Source organism: Papio anubis, chromosome 15, assembly GCF_008728515.1.
Source record: "Papio anubis isolate 15944 chromosome 15, Panubis1.0, whole genome shotgun sequence".
Classification (NCBI taxonomy): domain Eukaryota; kingdom Metazoa; phylum Chordata; class Mammalia; order Primates; family Cercopithecidae; genus Papio; species Papio anubis.
Genome location: NC_044990.1, coordinates 38,544,320 through 38,565,080, shown reverse-complemented (window position 1 = coordinate 38,565,080; position 20,761 = coordinate 38,544,320). Strand labels below are relative to the sequence as shown.

General features: G+C 33.2%; 1 protein-coding gene across 2 annotated transcripts in view; it reads left to right on the top strand.

Annotated features, from left to right (window-relative positions):
* Window positions 1-20,761, top strand: part of DIAPH3 (diaphanous related formin 3) — a 495,444-nt gene that overhangs the window by 323,131 nt on the left and 151,552 nt on the right. For both annotated transcript variants that reach the window (XM_021929669.2, XM_021929670.2), the window contains 2 exons: window positions 2,378-2,502; window positions 8,592-8,756. In XM_021929669.2, the coding sequence (XP_021785361.2) occupies window positions 2,378-2,502; window positions 8,592-8,756 (290 nt within the window). The remainder of the gene's footprint in view (window positions 1-2,377; window positions 2,503-8,591; window positions 8,757-20,761) is intronic.

Genomic DNA, 20,761 nt, shown 5'->3' with positions numbered 1-20,761 from the left:
GGGTTTGAATGAGTTAATTAATAGAAAACACTTAAGACAGTACCTGACATATGTAAACACTTACTACATTTTAGATGTTGTTATTACCATTACTGTTGTTTTTATTGTCACTGCTACTATTATAACAATTACTACTACCATTATACCACTAATACACTACTTTTTTGGACCTAATTTATAGCACAAAGTGGATGTATGGCTTATAAACATTTCTGAGCATGAATTTACTTAATAAAAGAGACAGGGTCTTGCTCTGTCGTTCAGGCTGTAGTGCATTAGTGCCATCACTGGTCACTGTAGCTTCAAACTTCTGGGCTCAAGAAATTTTCCCACCTCAGCCTCCGTACTAGCTGGGACTACAGGCACATGCCACCATGCCTGGCTAATTTTTTTTTTTTTTTTTAAATTTTTGGAGAGACAGAGTCTTACTTTGCTGTCCAGGCTGGTCTTGAACTCCTGGCTTCAAGTTGATCCTCCTGACTCAGCTCCTAAAGTGCTGGGGTTACAGATATGCATCACCATGTCCAGCTTGCTTTTGAACCTTTATTTAATCAGAAGTTGCAGAGTTTTTGGAAGTATAAAAAGTGACTGAACCACCTGTAAGAGTTCTTGAAAAATGATAGAGGAAATGCTAATGAGACTTTAAGGCAGAGATCAAATAGACTAGGAGAGCAAAAGGAATCTCTTCTGTAATGCCGATAGAGAACTTTGAAAGAAGCAAAGAAAAAAAATTGCAAATGGGAAGAGTAAATGAAACACCATTGGCTTAATCAAATAGAATCTTGGTTGTGGATAATTGACAAGCAGACATAAAAATGAAAGAGCGTAACATAGGAAATATGTGTTACCACTATAAGCAGTGTACAGCAAGGTATTGGGGAAATGAGTTAAATAGTTAAAAAGGTAAGAATCTGTGATTCTTAATATTGAGACCATGACTCAGATAATGGGGTGTATTATAGCATTTGTTGTGTAAATTCAAAAAATCACAGAAAGGGAATACATGAGAAGTAAAACAAACAAAAAAAACCTATTGAGAAAATATGCATGAGTATAAATCCACATGAGCTTCATCACGGTGGGAGCAAAAAGTTAAAGTACCATCACTCTTCAAGCACAAACCAAGTATTATATGTGGTTCTCAGAATAGTTTAATCATTGAACTCCTGAAACATTGCATCTAAGAATTAGATTGCTAATTTTTAAAAATAAGAAAATACATTTAGGTTGTATTAAAAGATGTTAATGTCAGAATACCAAGTGTTATTTTCTGTACAACTAGGTTTAAAAAAAAAACAATAAAACACCATTTCATATTCTTATACATTATTTTTAATATCTCCTTACTATTTTATTCTTTTGAACCAAGCTTAAAATTAAAAAAAAAAAAAAACTCAGTTTCATTTTGTTGGGCGTTTAGAGGATATTCCTATCCTTACAGATAAAACTTGAATTGTACCCATTCTTCAGGATTAATTCAAATCCTAAGAATGGCAGATTACTTGAATTTCTATATTCATTCTTTAATCATCATTTTATATAGTTCACACTGATCAATAACAATAGATTTTTTTTAACCTAGAATTCGTTTGTACCTAAAACAAATAGTTTAAAAGTTGGTTTAGGTCACTCTATCTTTTTTTTTTTTTGCACTACTAAATCTTTTTCCTAGTGTCATATAAAATTGACTATGAAAAGATTTTCAGAAATGATCCTTAATGTCTGTTCTGCTGGGTGACCAGTATATTCTCTTAGTGACACAGTGCCCTGGTTTACTATTTCTTCTTCATGTGTACTGTGAGAGCCACTTTAAGTCAAAGAAGGAAAAATATTATTAGATAATAAAGTGTCCAGGATATCAGTAAAGAAAGCTTGACATTTGTCATTATAAATGGCCTCTGCTACTTTTTCTTTCCCATTGTCGATAAGCTTGGACAATAGAAAGCATTTTTCCCCATCTTTCCCGTCTACTCACTGTTCCCTGTCAAGAGATGATTTTGAAAAATGTTAAAATTATATTTAAATCAGTTGAACTTTAAAAAATGTTTTATTTTTGTCTGTGAATAGACTGATGATTTTGTAGTATTTCCAATGGTCAAGAATTCTAATAAAACTTATTTCTTAAGTGTAGTTATTTGTGTATGTGAGCACTTCTTAAATTTTGTCTTATGTTTTAAAGACTGTCTTATTGAATTTCTTTTATAACCAGATTTTAAATTGAAAGGTTAAAAATTAGTGAAATTTATTTTTCCTATTTTATAATGAATTTTCTTACATTATTATGAATTTTTTTCATGGATGTTTTGTTTCTAGGGTGTCTTACCTTTTATATATTATAATTTTGTCCCTTCAAGGCATTTAATATACTCTCTTTTAGTCTCTGTAGAAATGCTGGAAAAGAATTTGAGGCAGATGGGAAGGCAGCTTCAACAGCTTGAGAAGGACTTGGAAACCTTTCCCCCTCCTGAGGACTTGCATGACAAGTTTGTGACAAAGATGTCCATATCCTTTTGATATCTAAATAACTTAAGTCACTAGTCAACTGGAGATACAGTTTATTTAATATTTTAGGTGTCTTTGTGTATCCAGAGATCATTCTGTAGTACCAAATTACAGAAAATTTAACCTTTGCCTTCTTGCAGGGAAATTTATCAAAGCGTCTGTCTATCATGAATAATACACAAATGTCTGTCTGTCTGTCTGTTTGTTTGTTTTTTGAGACGGAGTCTCACTCTGTCACCTAGGCTGGAGTGCAGTGGCATGATCTTGGCTCACTGCAACCTCTGCTTCCCAGGTTCAAGCAATTCTCCTGCCTCAATCTCCTGAGTAGCTGGGCCTACAGGCTCTCACCACCACGCCCAGCTAATGTTTTTGTATTTTTAGTAGCGACAGGGTTTCATCATATTGGCCAGACTGGTATCGAACTCCTGACCTCAAGTGATCTGCCCACCTCAGCCTCCCAAAGTGCTGGGATTAGAGGCATGAGCCACCATGCCCGCCCACAAATGTATACCCATTAATTTCTGTTCTTTTTTCCTTTTTATCAGCTTGGATAATAGTATGTTCTCTCATCTTTTCCCTGTCATGTGCCTTATTTCCTTCTGATGTTCATTAAGAATTGAAAAGACATTAAAACTTAGTTTGAGGAAGTTTGACTCTAAAGTCATGATGTGATTTAGATACCTTTGAAATGTTTGAAGAAGCAGGTACAAGACTTCATAAGCGAGTTTAACTAGTCAGCTTAACTTCAAGAATTGGCATGTATTGTAAATTAGTTTTTGCTCCATAAAATTTAATATTTCCTTTAGAAATACTATATTCTTACAAAGTCAAAATGGAGTTTATTATAGTCACTACTTGTATTGATATTTTCCTAACCTAAATAAATCGATAAATATATGTGTGTATATTCATACACACACACACACACACACACACACACACACACACAAAATAAATAGCATGAGGCTTGTGTCCTGTTTAAGGTTTCCTTTGTATTCAATTATATTTATTATCACTAACTTTGTAGCTTAATCTCTAATGAGTAACTGAAGTAATAAACTTTTTTATTTCTTGAAACTAAAGTTGAGTTGCTTTGCAAACCATTTTGTGAAATTGCAGACTGATATCTTTTGTGTTGTAATAAAATATTACTACAATGCATTATTAAAATCCCATATGGACAAATGAATTCTGTGTGAAAAATAACTCACTTCTAAAATGAGCTCTTATAAATAGACACTCCTAATATCTTAAACTGAGGTACTTGAAATAAAATGACTATTTTGCCTCTTTCTACCTCTTCTCTCCTGAGATTTAGTGAATCACAAAATTAATATTTGGCTTGTCATAGATTTTATTGTATATGCTTTCAGCTTAATTGTGAACTAGTTGAATTTTAGCTTCCTTCACTGTCTCTGTCGGGAAATATCAAAAAAATATGCTCCAGCAACAATCAATTCAGGCTAATGTGTTTGTTTCCTTTTGTATCTTCCCACCCATCCAGTTTCTTATTTCATTAGGAAGGCTGCCTTTATCACCACACTGAGGAAGGCTTTTTTTTTTTTTTTTTTAAGTAAAGGTGAAATCTGTATTCATCAAAAAATTTTTGTGCTACCTTCTCGTATGACAAAGTATGCTTTTTAAAATAAATATATTATTGCCGTTATATGTTTCATCATTCTTAGCTTTTTTCTTAATTTTATCATGTTAAAATGTTCATATGTGACAGTTTGTTAATAGCTAAGTACTGTTAATTGAACTACTTATTATTGTTCCCTATAGATATAAAGCAGTTCAGAAAAGATTTTGCTTGCATGTAGCTTCTGGTAGTACACTGTGAGTGCACTAATTATGAAGCTCAGGTTTATAGAACCAAGATGAATTCCTGAGCTTGGAGTAAAGGTTGTAGAATCTTGCTTAGCAGACGATCTCAGGACATATCTATACTTGTATTTATATGACACAAGAAACTGAATGATGTCGGCTTCTTGAAAGGTATGTGGCTCATAAAAAGCAACCAGCAGGAAATCAGAAACAGGAAGGATGATGCTTTGTTGGAAACAATTTTTCATTCTGAGTACAATTATACTCCATGGACAAGAAAGCTACTACATCCTGTCGCTAAATATCACAACCTAGAAGCCTCTAATGAACTGATTAGCATTCATGTATCTCTTGGAAGTCAGATATATGAACAGTTGGTGCACTTTGCTATTGACAAAGCTTATAATCATAAATATTCTTTGCTGAGATTAGATTGCACTCGTTTGCTTTTCATCTTAGTTAGACATACTAGTTTTGAAGTAATTAAATTCATTCATTGCAAGTCTTTGTTTACTTTAATTAGGACTGACAAGTCAGATTTTGCATATTAAATGCATTTATACAGATCTTATTAAATTGGCAAATTGTGAGCTCCTTAGATGTTAAAAAATTGATGAATTTGGAATCTAAAGTGCAGAATGAATAAAATATACTTAAAGTTTGTTATTAACCACTTAAACTTTGTTCATGTTTTTCATTTAAATGCTTGTTAATCGAGGTACATATCAAACGTTTGGTTCATTCACCAATTCTGGAAGAATATGTGTATTTTTTAAATTGTTAACAATGTATCTTACAAGTATGTACTTAATTATGATTTAGTGAACTGTTAAATCAATTAATTGAATTGTTTTAAAGTATTGAGATACAATTTTATTGTAATGTGAAATTTTACTAATAGCATTTGATGATAGTATATTGTATTTTTATTCTTTCAATGTATGCTCACTCTTTACCTATACGGCTTAATATTTAAAAAGTTGAATTTAGTGCATCCTTTAAAAAGCATGCACTATCATTTCAAATATCATTGACTTTTTAGTAATAATTATTACCTCCCACTTGCTAAGTCTAGTCAGAGCCTTAATTAGAGTTGACCATTTCCACAGTAACTACTTGCTTGAAAAATGTGAAACCAAATTCAACGTATATCAGTATTGTTACATGCAAACTATTGTATGTGAGGTGTATGTACTTAGTAAATTTTTATCGGTGAGAAAATTAACAATATGCCAGGATTTGTGTCATGTAGTGCTTGTTCCTTTCTCATGATCTTTAAATTCTGTGATATGTCTTATTTTAAGGAGAATAACAAATAGAATTTAGAGCATTGCAGTTGAAATTCTTCTTGCATGAGCACTTGCCTTTCTATTTTCTTCCTACTCCCTCTCCTGTGTTTCAGAAAAACTTATTTTGCTAGACATTTATATATTTCTGTATTTATTACAACTTATGTGACAAGTTACTTGACTCCTTTCCATGTTATATTCTTTAAATTTGTTCATTGAAATCCCACTTTATTTTCACACTTTTGTGTGTGTTATTCTATATAGCAATGCTTTAGAAACTTCTGAAATCACTGGGTGGATGCTAAAGCCAGCCCAGTAAATTCATTGAGAGAAAGATTTACTTATATCTATATTCTACACTGCATAATGTACAGCATTTTTCAAAGAAAGGAATTTAGTATGTTGAACTTTGAACTGTGGCGACTAGGAAGTAAAATAGAAGGTTGGAATGGATGAAGTGTAAACTTGTGTAATACACAGTCTAGTTGTAAGAGTGGGAAATGGGGCAATTGGGTGATTTATTGTAGCAGATTTTTCTTCTCTTGAATTAGTCTTCTCCCTTTCTTCTCCTTTTTTTCTTCCGTTCTTTCTTTCTTGCCTGTCTTCCACTTAATTCCTTCTTAGCCAACTTTTAAAGCTAGCATTAAATGTGCTGCTCTTAATTCTCTCGGAGTCCCCAAATTTATAATAATCTTTTCTTTCTCTGAAGTCGTATTATACTTGCAGGGGAGTACTACCCAATGGAGGGCTCACTGCTCTTTAACAGTCAAGCCTCTGTTGTTTTAGTTAATCTGACTTTCTTAGCCAAGACTTTAACTACCTAACCTCTGTCACTCTATGTAATATCAATTTTTTTTCTACATCATACTTATACTATGTTGAAAATCTGATTCATTATTTATTATCTGTCTCCATACTCTAAAATGTTTCATGACAGCAGGGACTTTGCCTGACTTGTTAGCTACTGTTTTTCCTGGTGCCTAGAATACAGTGGAACTCGGTGAACACTTACTGAATGGCTTGCTGGATCCTGTGTACTTAAGAAAGTCTATGAAATATATTAGACACATAGGACTGAATGATGCTGATCCTTGAAAAGTGTGTTAATGGAAGTTGTGGGCATCCTCGGTGACAGAACCCTAATAATGGCAGTATGACCTAAGAATAAATGCAGGATATGTTTGTGGTAGGTGGTTTGGTGATGAGCAGTACTGGCAGACCAGGAGAAGAATTCCAAGTCTTAGTTGGCCAACACTTAATGCTTGTGTTTCAATGCATGTAAACACAGATTTGGTTATTGTTTCTGCCTCTCAAATTGGAGGATGACAGTGATTCTAGTAGAAATTCATGAGAATTTGGCCTCAGTGTTGGTAAAGGAAAACAAAATAGATTTCTCAAAACATCAAGTAATTGGGCTTATATTAATATTTTATAATGAATTTTATGAAATGTTTATTTTGTTGAGTATCCCACATATTTTTCCAAAGCTCTTGACAAATACAGAAGTTAGAATTTAACAGTTTGCCCAAGGACAGCTAACTACATTTGTGTTTTCTTTTTGATGATGATGATGATGATGATGATCATGAAGAATTAGAATTCTGTCATATGCTAGTCTACATTTACTCCCTACCTGGCAGTAGTGCTGTCTCTTTTTTCCTTGGTCTTTCATTATTTTTCTCAAAGTAAAGGGCCTGCATCAGTTTCCTTATTTCATCCTCTACTGATGAAAGTTCTGGCCAGAAGAACCATATATTTTTGAAATTGTGGGCCAAAATAAATTGTAGACATAAAAATCCCATTTTTAGCTTCTTTCTCTTGGCCTGCCTGAATACTGTTTTTTATTTGTTTTACATTTTGCTAATGGCTAGTCAAAGTTAATAAAAGGACTTCTGCAAATTTAGCTATGTTCCATTTCTTTAAATGTCCCTATTTAAAGGAGCCATGGGCAATTATGAGTGATGCTCTCTCTAAAAGAATCAGTTTTTCTGGATGTGGTATAGTCATATTATATCTGACTGCATTAGCAGTTTGCCACACAAGAAAGAAAATTTCATTGTTTATTTAGAAAATGTTTTCTAATATCAGTGACTGTCACATTCACATTAAATTCATCTTCTTAATTTCAGTGGGTTTTGAACTATATTGTCATGAGTGAGAGAAGAACATTTCTATATGTGTGTGCCTATGTATGTAATAATAATTTTTAATAATCTAATGCATAAAGGAAATTATATACCAGTTTTCTAAGAGAAGTTAGAACACTAATTTGCTTACATAATGGAAGAAGTTTTCAGTTTAACTCTTAAAATTGTATTTTGTTTGCTTTTAGAACCTTAAAGTTTAAAATAAATGAGGGATAATAATAACAAGTATTTTTGTGTGCTACTAAATGCCCACTTTTCTGAGAACTTTGCATGTGTTAACTCATTGAGTCCTCTCAGTAGCCCTGTCAGTTGGTGATATTATTATTCCCATTTTACAGATGAGGAAACTGAAGCACAGAGACATGAAGGCACTTACCCACAGGCACACTACCACCAATTATAGGAGCTAGAAATTGATCCCAAGTTGTCCAATTTAACCGTTGTGCTTAATGCTTGTACTGTTGATTTCAGTATCATTGCAATTACTCAGCTGCCAACTACTGAACTATAATTTTCAATCATATTGTATGATCTGCACATTACATATTATTATGGTAAGTTGGAAGAAAAAATTTTTAAATATGTTAAAGAGAAATATTAAATACATAAATCTTTTCTAATGATTTCCCAAAGTTAATTGGCAATTGAATTTAAGATTTTGTTGCTATGCAGTATAGACTGACTTTAAGAATGGTAAACTATTAGAAGTAATTTTAGAATTTTGGAAATGTAATAATGGTGGCTATTAGACTAAAGCATTGGATTTACAGAGTTCTCACCCCCCAAAGCATTACTTTGTAAATTTCAGAATACCTTAACTATAGTATACAGATTTGTTATCAGTGCAAAAGAACAATATGAGACAGTTTCGAAGTTACACGAAAACATGGAAAAGTTATACCAGAGTATAATGGGATACTATGCCATTGATGTGAAGAAGGTGTCCGTGGAAGACTTTCTTACTGACCTGAATAACTTCAGAACCACATTCATGGTATGGTAAAAAAAAATTGTTTTTTAAAAAGTTTTTTTTATTTATACTGTCTTATTTATTATCTCATTACGTCGTTCTACTCTTGTTGCTGTAGGAAAACCTATCTTTTCTGATTTTGAAAGTCAACTATAAAATTTCAGATTTAAAAATCTATTGAAAAATGTAGTTTGTTCTCCTTTTGACCTTTCCAACATTAAGCTGTAATCAGACATTTTGATTGAAAAAGTGACAAATTGTGAAGTTCTTCATAAAGACTCCCTTGCTGACTGATTACAGAGCAATTCTGTAATAAGTTTTTGGCTATGAATTTGTTTCTTTATACTTAAGATCAATTTGTATTTTTGTGATATAATTTTACCAAATTCCATGCAGCTTTTATAAGGCTTTTTTTTCCTTTTCTTAATGCATTGTACAATAAGCTACACGCAATTTGCCTTTGAATAGGTTTTACATTCGTAGGGCTTCCTTTCAATACTTTAATAGGGAGGTCAGGCCTTTGATGTGGAATCCTTTCATTTAGGCATTAAAAATATCTTTTCAAAAATATTAGCTGATTAGATGGGGGGAAGAAAAGAACTACACATATATTAAAGTGAGGAGGCATTTTTGCCTCCCTAGGGAAACTGGTGATATATTTCTACAGTGAAAAATGGTTATTCTTAATAGATGGGTAAGTCATTTCTGTATTTTAGCAATTGTTTGTGGTGATTAAAAAGTTTTGAGGTGTGAAGAAAAAGAAGGTTGAATTTAAAGAACTGATTCTTTTTAATCTCAGGAAAACTTTATTGCTGAGGTTGTTGGACTTGGTTATAATTATTTAGTTAGGATTAGATAACCTTTTAATAAAAATAGTATGTTAAAGGAAAACTAGTTTACAAGAAATACACATTTGGTCACAGTTCTAATTTATTTTTTCCACAAATTCAAAGCAATCTGTAAATTATTTTTCACTGTCAGAAATGAATTTGGTTAATAAATATATTTATGATATACCTGTATGTGTCACATACTTTGCAATATATTATTTTAAATTTTGCAATGTTTTGTGAAACAATATGGCTTAGTGGAACTGGTAAAGACTTTGCTGTCTGAGAGAGCTAGATTTGAATTTTATACGAGTTATGTGTCTATGAAGACTTATTTAACCTTGACCTTCAGTTTCCCCATTTGTTTTAAAAAAGTAATGTGAATTCCTTCCCCATGAAAATGTTTTAAGTATTAAATGATATAATATATAGTTAATGTTTATCATAGGTCCTGGCACATGGTAGTTGCTCAATAAATTATGCAGTAAACGGTTAATTCAGCAGGGTTGGGGTGCTCAAAACCTTCATATTCCAGAGAACACTGACCCCTGACTGGCTACTAAGAGACCTAGAAATATCCTGCCTGATAAGGGCATTTTATATACCTGGGGTCTTGGGCCAACCTATATAGATATGCTAACAATGTGATTTATGGTGAACACCTGTTTTGTTTACCTGGGGCCCTGGGCCACACTGTCTCCATTTGACCTCTTACTGAGCTGGAGATAGAATAGCTAAGATTAGTCTTCCAGGCAGTCTATGCTTAAGTGACTGACTCTCAATAATAAAATCCTTGACACCAAGACTCACGGAAGCTTCCCAGGTTTGCAATACTTTGTACATATTGTCACATATTGTTTTGGGGAAGATGAAGCATTGTCTGTTGGAATCCACTGAGAGAGGGCAATGGGAAACTTGGACCTGGTTTTTCCTGAAGTCTGCCCTTTGCACATTTTTTCTTTTAATAGTGTTTGTAATAAACCATCACAGTTAATATAATGGCTTTTCTGAGTTCTATGAGCCTTTCCAGCAAATTATCAAACATGAGGGTGTCTTGGGGACCTCTGACACAATTGTGCATCAAGTATAAAATGGATATATGAAGTAATAATATCCTTCTATTCTGAGTATTTTCTATAAGCCAGGTGTTCTTCTAAATGCCTTACATATAGTATGTCAGAGAAGCCACACAGTTCTTCCATGGCAGATAAAGGAGCTGAGGCACAGAGATGGAACATATCCAGCTCAGTGTTATACTGCTATAAAATGGTGGAACTAGAATTTCAACCCATAAAATCTTCTTTAAAGCCTTCTTTAAGGGCCCTAACTCTTAAACATTATGTCACGCTGCCTCTTGTATTCTACAGTTTATGCTCCATTTCACAAATTATAACACTGACGTTTGGAGGGTTTCCTAATGAGATCAATGCCATATTGATTGTAAGGGATCCAGTTGAGATTTGAATCCAGATCCCAACTATGTAAAGTATATATATTTTAGATCGATTATTTACAAACCACATTATTGTTCCAAAAAAAATGACCACTTTTTCTTTTTTTCTATTGGGAGAGGGGTTAGGTTTCAAGCTAGTCCGGTTTGACACAGCAATAGCAGTCATGCATTTAATAGATGTTCATAGATCTAAAAGGATTAGAGGGTTTTGGCATTCTATGGGTAACTTGGCATTTCATGTGGGCAAGTTGTGGGCAGAGAGAGAAAGTGTTTGAATGAGAAAAGGGTTCCAAAAAGTGGGTAACAGAGTGACAGCTATACTTTGTTTCAGAGTTCTTATGGGTCCTAAAAGTCACTACTACCACACACACATTCATGTGTATACTGCACTAAATTAAAATTGTTAACACTCGATTTAATAAAAAATTATTAAATCTAAACAATAGTATATAGAAGAAATTTTATTTAGGAGATAAATAAGCATGAAGGCTGGAAGGGAAGTGATTGTAACAAGGTGGTGAGATTTTCTACAGGTACTTCATTCTTTTCTATTTTTCTTTCTTTTTTTGGGATAAATATGATTATACTGCTTAAATTTTAGACAAAATATATCTCTTTGAAGTCTGGAGTGGTAATATTGGCAAAAACTCCTGACAAATCAATGTCTCCTTTTGTCAGAGTCTTCTGAGCTCTTGGGTTGCTCTTTAATTCCGTATTATTCAACTTTGAAAACCAGGTTAATATGAGTGAGTCAGTATGGAAATATTAGATCTGTAGCTAAAGAAAGATGTAGAGTTTTATTTGTTGAAGATCTTGTTCTGGAAATCCACAATCATAGGCAACAATTTTCTTCTTAAAAAGTACTGTTAAAATGTTTCCATTGTTTATCCTCTGGCATTTAGTTATACTTCTGGTCATGAATGAGCAGGTTTTATTATAAGGTGAAGGCTTATTTTTGTATTACATATCGGGGGTTGGAACCACTGTCTTCACTCCATACCTACTCCCCACATTGGCAGTTTTCCATGGAATGTTTTCTCTCAAGTTCAGGCCACTGTACTTAAGTGTTTCCTATGCTTGGAGCACTTTCTCCATACTCTGCCTGGCTAAATTATCATACCCATCCCTCTAATCCCTGTTCAGACATTTCTTCCTTTAGTGAGATCTGTGTCTGTCATGTTTATCTTTGTATCTCTAGTGCAATTCATGGCATATAATAGATAAATTTGTTGAGTAACAGATGATCAATGAGTGATTTAATAGCTAACATATATAGAGCTAACCATGCATCTGAAGCTATATTTACTCATTTAATCCTTATGGTAGCAAACAAATGTAGTATGCGTACTGTTATTGTTCCCATTTTTCAGATGAGGAAACAGGTATAGAGAGATCCTGACTTGTCCATCATTACATAGCTGGTAAGGAGCTAAGATGCTTCCCCAGGCTGTCTGACTCCAGCGTCTATACTATACATGGCTGACCTGTGTTAACATCTATAAAATGCATAACTGCTATTGCTGTGTCAAACAGAACTAGCTTGAAACCAAACCCCTCTCCCAATAGAAAAAAAAAAAAGAAAAAGTGGCCATTTTTTGGAACAATCATTTGGTTTGTGAATAATTGATCTAAAATATGTATAATTTAAGATTGTCTTGGGATTTAAACTTAAGCAGTTAAAGGCTGGGTTTAAATAAGCTTTCTGCTATACATTTGACTAACTCATACAGTCTCTCCTCAGTGTTTCTGGGATCTTATGACTAATTTGTATAGATACAGCCCTTCGGGTTCATTTTTTTGTTTGCTCTATGAGAGCCTTGTTACAATAGCTAAAGAAGGAACATCTGTTCCAGACTGCTGCCTCAAGCCATGTAGACCAAGGGGGAAAAGTTTCAAAATCTTGTAGCTTCTCTGAGGAACAGCTGTTTACTTTGACAGCAGTTTCAGTCACTCCTCTTCTACTTAAGAATTCTCAACTGGGAATTAATTTTTTTAAACAGTCTACTATAGATAATATGCTCATTGGGAATGGTTCTATTTCGAACTACTGATCAATTTCCCAAGAAATAGGGAGTAAGTTTGCATTGTAATTTTGTTTAGCTTTATGTTTGTTACCATGATCAACAGAACAAAACCAAAACAACTACCATGGTTTGAATAGTTGCTTCTTACTAGATCCAGTGTCCGGTGCTTTGCATGAAGCATCTCATCTCGTCTTTACAGTGTTTTTTGAGGTCCAGAATGTGACAGGTGAGAGAACTGCAGGGTGGAGAAGCTCCATGTCTTTGCAGAGAAGCTTCAGACTTGGTAGGGCTAAGACTGAATGGAAGCCTGCCTGACTCCAAGGCCTGTTCTTTAACAGCTTCAGGTACATTGCTGCTCAGAGAGTTTGCAAGAAAAGCCAAGGTTGTAATTTTTAAGAGTGTTTTTGATAACTTACTAGAGAGAATCAGCACAGGGGCATACTTGATTTTCATACTCCTTGGGTATAATAAGTGTCTATTTACATTGATGGGTTCATGATAGAAGAATGTTTTCAGATCTGCTTCTATTTCAAAGCATGAAATGTGTTCTCTTAAAATTAGAGGACTATTAATGTAAAGCCAGGTTGCTGGGATGAAGGATAAGGTGAAGGGTAGAGGGTCAGCATCTTTCTGTAATAGATTTTTATTTACTGTAAGACTTGAGTGAAGATAAAAGTTCAGATTGGAGGTACTAGGTGGAAATATCTGACCTCATACTATATGCTGAGTAAATCGGTAGTGTGTCAGGCATCAAGCTTTATACCAAGTGAAGTTTATACCTTTATTCATGTAGTGTTGTATAGCAATAATCATTGTTTTCTATTTGTGACTGGTTTTAGATTCATTACATGCTATTAACCAATCTATGTGTTATTAGCAAATGATATCATGCTTCTACAGGATGAATTGAGCTCATGGAATTTTTGTTGAATCTTGTGAGCAACCTCATCCTCCTTAATCTGTCCAACAGCTGTAGCATGTTCATGTTTGTCCTTGGAGTTTAAACCTAGTTTTTCTGCCTTTCATTGGTCACTGTGGCTTTGAAGCATAATGTATGTACTGTTCCCATTTTCCATTCGTATTAGAGGATTTTGATCTAATTGCTTTTTCTCACATACCCCAAACTACATGGTCTCTTCCTTAATGCTCTGTTATCCGGGTGATGCTTCTCCTAATTACGACGAGTGGAAGCCCATACTAATTAATCCATTAACCCAACTTTACTGAAAGTTCTTTTACTGTTCTCTTTCTTTATCCAGAATTATTAGCACGGTACAACGCTCTTAGCTACTTAAGCAAATTTCATCTGACATCTTATTTGTTTTGCTTAACATCTCATCTTAAAGAAATTCTTCCTAATGCTTTCACCCTCTTCACACTCCTTTGTTACAGATCTCCTTACAGGTAATCTATTTCAAAATAATTTTTCTACCAAATTATACTTCTTAAAAATGTGTCGTTTTTCTGTTTTAGTTAGACATATGTAGCTATTATGTGGACTCTCTGAGTTTGCGGTATCACCTATTCTCATAGAGAATACTTTTTTTTATTTCTGTGACTTATTTTTGAGCACATGAACATTTCCTGTTGGGATTTTAAAGTACTGAAAAAGGCCACTACACTCCTTTCTTAATCATAGTTTCTAAGACGTTGAATATCTGGAAACCCCACTTTGAGTTTAGGATTTAGAGGGCAACAAAAAAAATCCCTGCCTTAAAAAAAGATCATTTTTGCATACAAAAAATGGAGAAGCATTATATTGGTATTCTCTTTTTTTGTATATGGGTATAGACATATGTGCCAAACTTTGTAGTTATTATTTTCTAGTTCATAAAATCCAGTCTCTTTCTCCCGTAACTTAATTTCCTATATATAACTCCCATCTGAATTGCCTGTGATGACAATCAAAGAGAGACATGGTTAGTCCTGTTTTCTTCAAATCTTGCATGATTGATGAAACCTGCCTATGATAGGCCTCGGCGAATTCATTTGTTATTAATAGTGATGTTTTGCTGTTTGCCGTTCTAGTGGGAATACAGCAGTGGTTGAGATGCAAGTCCTGGCATCAGAGCACCTTGGAGTTGAGTCCCATCTCTGTAGATTATTAGTGATATGAGTATAGGCAAATTACTTAACCTTACTGAGCCTCAGTTTTCTGATAACAACGGCATGCATCTCTTAGGGATGTTACTTTTTGAAGATCAAATCACATAACATACATATACCTTCAAAACAAGTTAGCCATGTACAAATAATAGAAGTCTAGTAATTTTACATTTTCAATCTCATTATAACAGGATCAATACTGTATTTTATCCTTTTTTATTTTTATGCTCTCATATAGAATACTGTGAAATAAATAGCTACCTATTTTGCATGTATAGCTCTGGCTTTAGAGTATTTCTAGTTTTGTTAAAGTTATGTTTCATTTAGGTAAAAATTTGTCATTCGTGCTGTTTGCTGACTTTAAGTCAATTTTTGGTTTATAAAATTGAAATCTATCTTGTGAACAAATATAAAATCAATTATAACTCAGTTAATCTTGCTGCATGTGTTGATCAAGTATAATTTATTATTCTACTGAATTCTCAGACTAAAGTAGTGAAGTGCCAAACAAAAATGAAATCATCCAGTCAGAGGATATTTTTAGTGTAAAATTGTTTTTGATAAGGAGGACAGCCAGAACAAAACTCATTTTGCCAAATCATTTAGATTACACAAATTTGATCCTTGTCAACTCTAAATGCCATTTGTGCTGACTACTATGTGGACCAACTAGATCATCAAAAGGAATGTCAAAGCACTAAGCATTTCCTGTGTGCTCCTAAATCTTGTAGATTGACTCATTATATGTGTTAGAGGAAGGAAAATCATGTACAAGTCCTGTGGTTGAGTGTTGAGCCAGCTTGTGCAATTATAATAGGAAGCATCTTCTATCCTTGCTTAATTTGGTGGGCTTACAACTTGAAAATTGTATTTGGAGTCTTTTCACATAAGACTTATGTCTTCATTAGCACCTTTGTTATTCTGAGATCAAACTTGGAGCTATAATGCTCCAAACCTAGAACAAAATAAATATGCTAACTATAAGACTGTTTTTCTTATTATCCTCTAGTATCTGTTTATTAAGGAATTAGATCAATTTCAGGTGCTGAATATTTTGAGTTTGCAACTTTGAAAAATAATTTAATTCTGATAGGTTCTCCTAATCTTTAAGTTCTTCACAATAAAAACAGACCTTACTAATTGGCTTACTTTTCTTTCTTTCTTGGTAAGATTTATTCTTACTATGCATTGCTAAATGGGATAATAACTGGATTTGACTGCCAGGTTCTGTATGAGTAAGTGACTGCTAATTTTTATTTCTTTTCCACATTTTAAGTATTTTGTTTGTTCCCTGAAATAATGTAGCAAAAGGTAATGCCTAGATTATTCTAACACGGTAGTGAGAATAAAAATAGATTGATAGTGTAGGGAAAAGGAATCAACTTAATAACTAATACATAATAATAAGATATATTAACTCATGTAATTAAAAAGGTGACATTAACCTAGAATACCACAAACAAAATTGAATAAAATGGTATGTTCTTTGTACATCAGATGCAGTGGCCTTTTCTAGATTATTCTCATACACCCTCACATAGAGACAAGAGGAGAGGGAGAGATAGAGAGGATACATGTTAACTTAAGGCTATTTTTTATGTTATATTTTAAACATAATTAGGTTTATGTGGCCGGGCGTGGTGGCTCAGGCCCGTAATCCCAGCACTTTGGGAGGCCAAGTGCGTGGATCATGAGGTCAGGAGATAGAGACCATCCTGGACAACATGGTGAAACCCCGTCTTCTACTAAAATACACACAAAAAAATTCGCCAGGCATAGTGGTGCGCGCCTGTAATCCCAGCTACTCGGGAGGCTGAGGCAGGGGAATCACTTGAACCCAGGAGGCAGAGATTTCAGTGAGGCGAGATCTCACCACTGCACTCTAGCCTAGCGACAGTGCGAGACTTTGTCTCAAAAAAAATAAAATAAATAAAAATAAAATAAATAAATAGATAAATAAATTAGGTTCATATGAGACTAGTGGGACTTTGGTTGGATGTTTGTCTTGAATAGGTGATTAGCAGCAACTCAAAAAACTGCTGCCTTATCAGCAAGCCTACCTTTAAGCACACTATGGCTGCCATCTTGTGCATAGCTAGCTGTGCTTGTACTTAGCCTCGTAATTGGGAGATCGAAATAATATTTTTATTGTATAGTACTTCCGAACAAAAGGGAACAGAACACACAATGAGAAATCAAATTATACTCTGGGAAAAACCTTATTACAAACATCATATACTTTATCTATTAAAGAAATGTGAATAGGTTGAAGTATCTCATTTACTTGAAAATTTTGAGAAGTGTGGAAGGAATTGCAAAGAAACTCTTAGCAAAGTTAAGAAGGACCAGTAATGTTACATCCCTGATGGGTTAATAAGTAATTTGTTGTTTTTGCCTGAGACCGATTTCACAATAAATAGCAACTTAAGCTGAGACAGTTTAATAATCAGCACCTGCACATCCTTTGGGATATTCTAGTTTGTTCCTCAAAGGATAGTTTCCCATTTTCATAAGTTTCACGGTCATAAAAGTTCAACTAATAGCAACGCATATTGAATGTTAAGATGATGAAATTGTTTGTGCCAGAGCACAGTATATCATGTTCTCCTGTTTTCATTGATAGCAGTTTTTTAATTGGATTTGGTAATACTAGAAGAATTATTTTGATTAATTTTACTGTCATTCAAGATTTTTTTCTAAAACATCTACCTTGTAATTATTACAATAAACTTATTTTCCACAAAGTAGCTATAATTTATTGTTTGTGTTTGGCACTTTGGGAAAATTTTTATAGTTTTACATTTAGTTACCAAAGAAAATAATTTTAATGGAAAACTGAAAAGTAGATCACATAATTTCTATATTCTTACAGACTTTGGTGACTAGTATTAATGTTTTAAATTTTTTTCCTCTTCCACTACAGGAATATGTATGAGAATACAGAAATGTATTTTTAAGGATTTTTTTCCAAATTAAAATATTTTCCACTTATTCCTAAAGCTGAAGTCATCCGGAGTTTCTAGAAAGTAGTAATTAAGTATGATGAAGCATTGCCTTTTCTTAAAGTTAAATAACCCTAAGCAAGGTGTTTAGTGGGAATGTGTGAGACCTGCATGTGCTTGTTTACCTTGAGAAAATTAGTCTTGTTTTCATAGTACCTAACAGTCACTCCCCTGGAAAACATGGAGATTTAAGTTAGGTTTGTCTAATCTAATCTCATTTAGTTGAATACTTAGGAAAAAGTAAAGATTTTCGAGTTGAGTGAAATCTGTGCTAAAGAGATCCCTGACTTGTATAGCTTGAGTATCCATTAATGTTGAATGAAATAGAACTCTGAACAAGAAGACATTCATAAGCTTTTCAACTTTTTTTTCAAATAATTAAATCTCCTAGTTTTCGATGTCACAAAAATATACAGGATATCATGTTGAAAAATGTTGAGTTGGATAGGTGAATCTATTTAAATGGACTAAGACTCAAATAGAGATGAAGTACGATCAAAAAGTCAGAATCTATGGCAGCCTACTTGTATTTAATGCTATCAATTTTATATTTCATGTTTTATTAAAATTTTATTTTATAACATAAAATTTGACTGACATAGCTGTCAAGTAAAGGCATATTTGGAATATAGGCTGTTTATGATGCTTTTTTTGGAAGGAGGGGAAAATACACATTGATATTTTAAATTGTACTTTTAGGGAAAAATATAAAACAAATGTTAATTGTATTATTGGGCAGTGTTTTAAGTTAATTTTTTAGGAATGTCTAATTTCAAGTGAAAGCAGTACTTTTGTGGAGAAAACACAGGAGAGCTAACTCTTATTTTCCAGAATGAAATATCATAATGAACATTAGATTTAGAATATTAAAAACAATGTGCATATATATGTAAATTAAATCTTTAGAGGTATAATAGCTAGACTTGAGGTTGAGAACTACATCTTGCCTTCCATATTTAATTCGCCACTATAGCTTCCCTGCCAAGTGATACAGCTTGTATTGGATGCAACCATTTTACTCCTGATCAACTCAGTGTACCATCGTATTCCAACATCTCTGAATAGAAAGCATTCATATTCTCATAGGAACTATGAAAATTGGCACTCCCCCATATTTTTGATGGAAGCATATATAATTGATATAAGCCAGAAAATGTTTTTTCTTGAATTGTTGCTGGATAAATGTGTTTGAAGCATTTCATTAATGATATTGTAATAATAAAAAAATTATTGATGTTATTATATAGAAATAATACTTGTTAACATTTATATAGGGCTAAAATTTATGTGTGAAGCAATGATATAAGCTATTTACATGTTTTATCTCATTTATTTCTTAAAATATCCTTATATTGCAGGTACTATTTTGTCCATGTTACAGTAGAGGAAACTGAGACATAGTCACACAGCTATTTAGTGCTAGGTGGTTATTTAAACCAAACAATATAATTTCAATTTCTATCCCCTTATCATTATACTGTCTTTATAATATGCAGCAATAAGCTCAGATCGATTTTTTTTTTTACAACTTCTAAAAGTGGTGAAATGTCATACTTAATGTATTCTTGAAGACATTCTTGATCTTCAGTTCCACAGTCTTTTTTTTTATTTCTTGTTCAGGACTCATATGATATGGCTGTCCAATTACCCTTTTTTTTTTTTTTTTTTTTTGGTTTATAACCTTTGGATCATGAAACACACATGTATAAAGTATCCCCCAAAATACATAGTGAATAAGAGCTGCTGCATTATATGAACATTTTTTAAAAATAAGATCTCTGTGTTTTTCAACCCTATAAAACAGTATACTTTTGAGGACTTTGCTTATCACAATACAATTTACTAGGGACTCTTAAAAATCCATGCCACCAAAATACAACAAACTATTTTAAAAACGTGGCTGTCCTGTGAGAAAATTAGGGAAATCTCCAAGGTAAAAGTAGTTAAAGAGAAAGAATGAAGTTGAAACCTGAACAATAAGCACAGGTGAGCAAAGGGGAAAACTAGGCTTGCCCTGGGAAATGAAAAACAAGACTACAACTTGGTGAATACAATGAATAAAACGTTTACAATAAGCCTGTGACAAAAGCAAATTAAAGTTATTCAGGTTAGAAATGATCCCTGGCTATTTACAGAAGCAAATTCAAATCTGTGCCAGAGGACCGTTACAATTTAGATCCTCAAGATTCTCACAAATTAAGTTCAATTAAGTGAGAACACTCAATCGTAACCACCAAACATACAAAGAAACAAGGGATTGTGTGGTGAAATGATCAGAAAAAGTTAATACATATAGGCCTCCAAGACCCCAGATATGTAGTATCAATATATGAAATATTTAAGGAAATTTAACATTAAAGTTTTAAAAAGAGAAAAAGCAACAGGAGAACACTAAAAATGAGCAATTTTGAAAAAAACAAATAGAATGTATGGAAATGAAAGTGTGATGGTTGAAATTAAACATTCAGTGGATTAAAGAGCAGGTTATGTTCACTTAAGGATAGAAATGGTGAATTGCACAATACCTCTGAATAAATTGTCCAGAGTGCAAACCAGGGAGACGGTATAATTAGAAGTGTAAAATACTTCTTAAGAAACATGGAGAACAGGATGA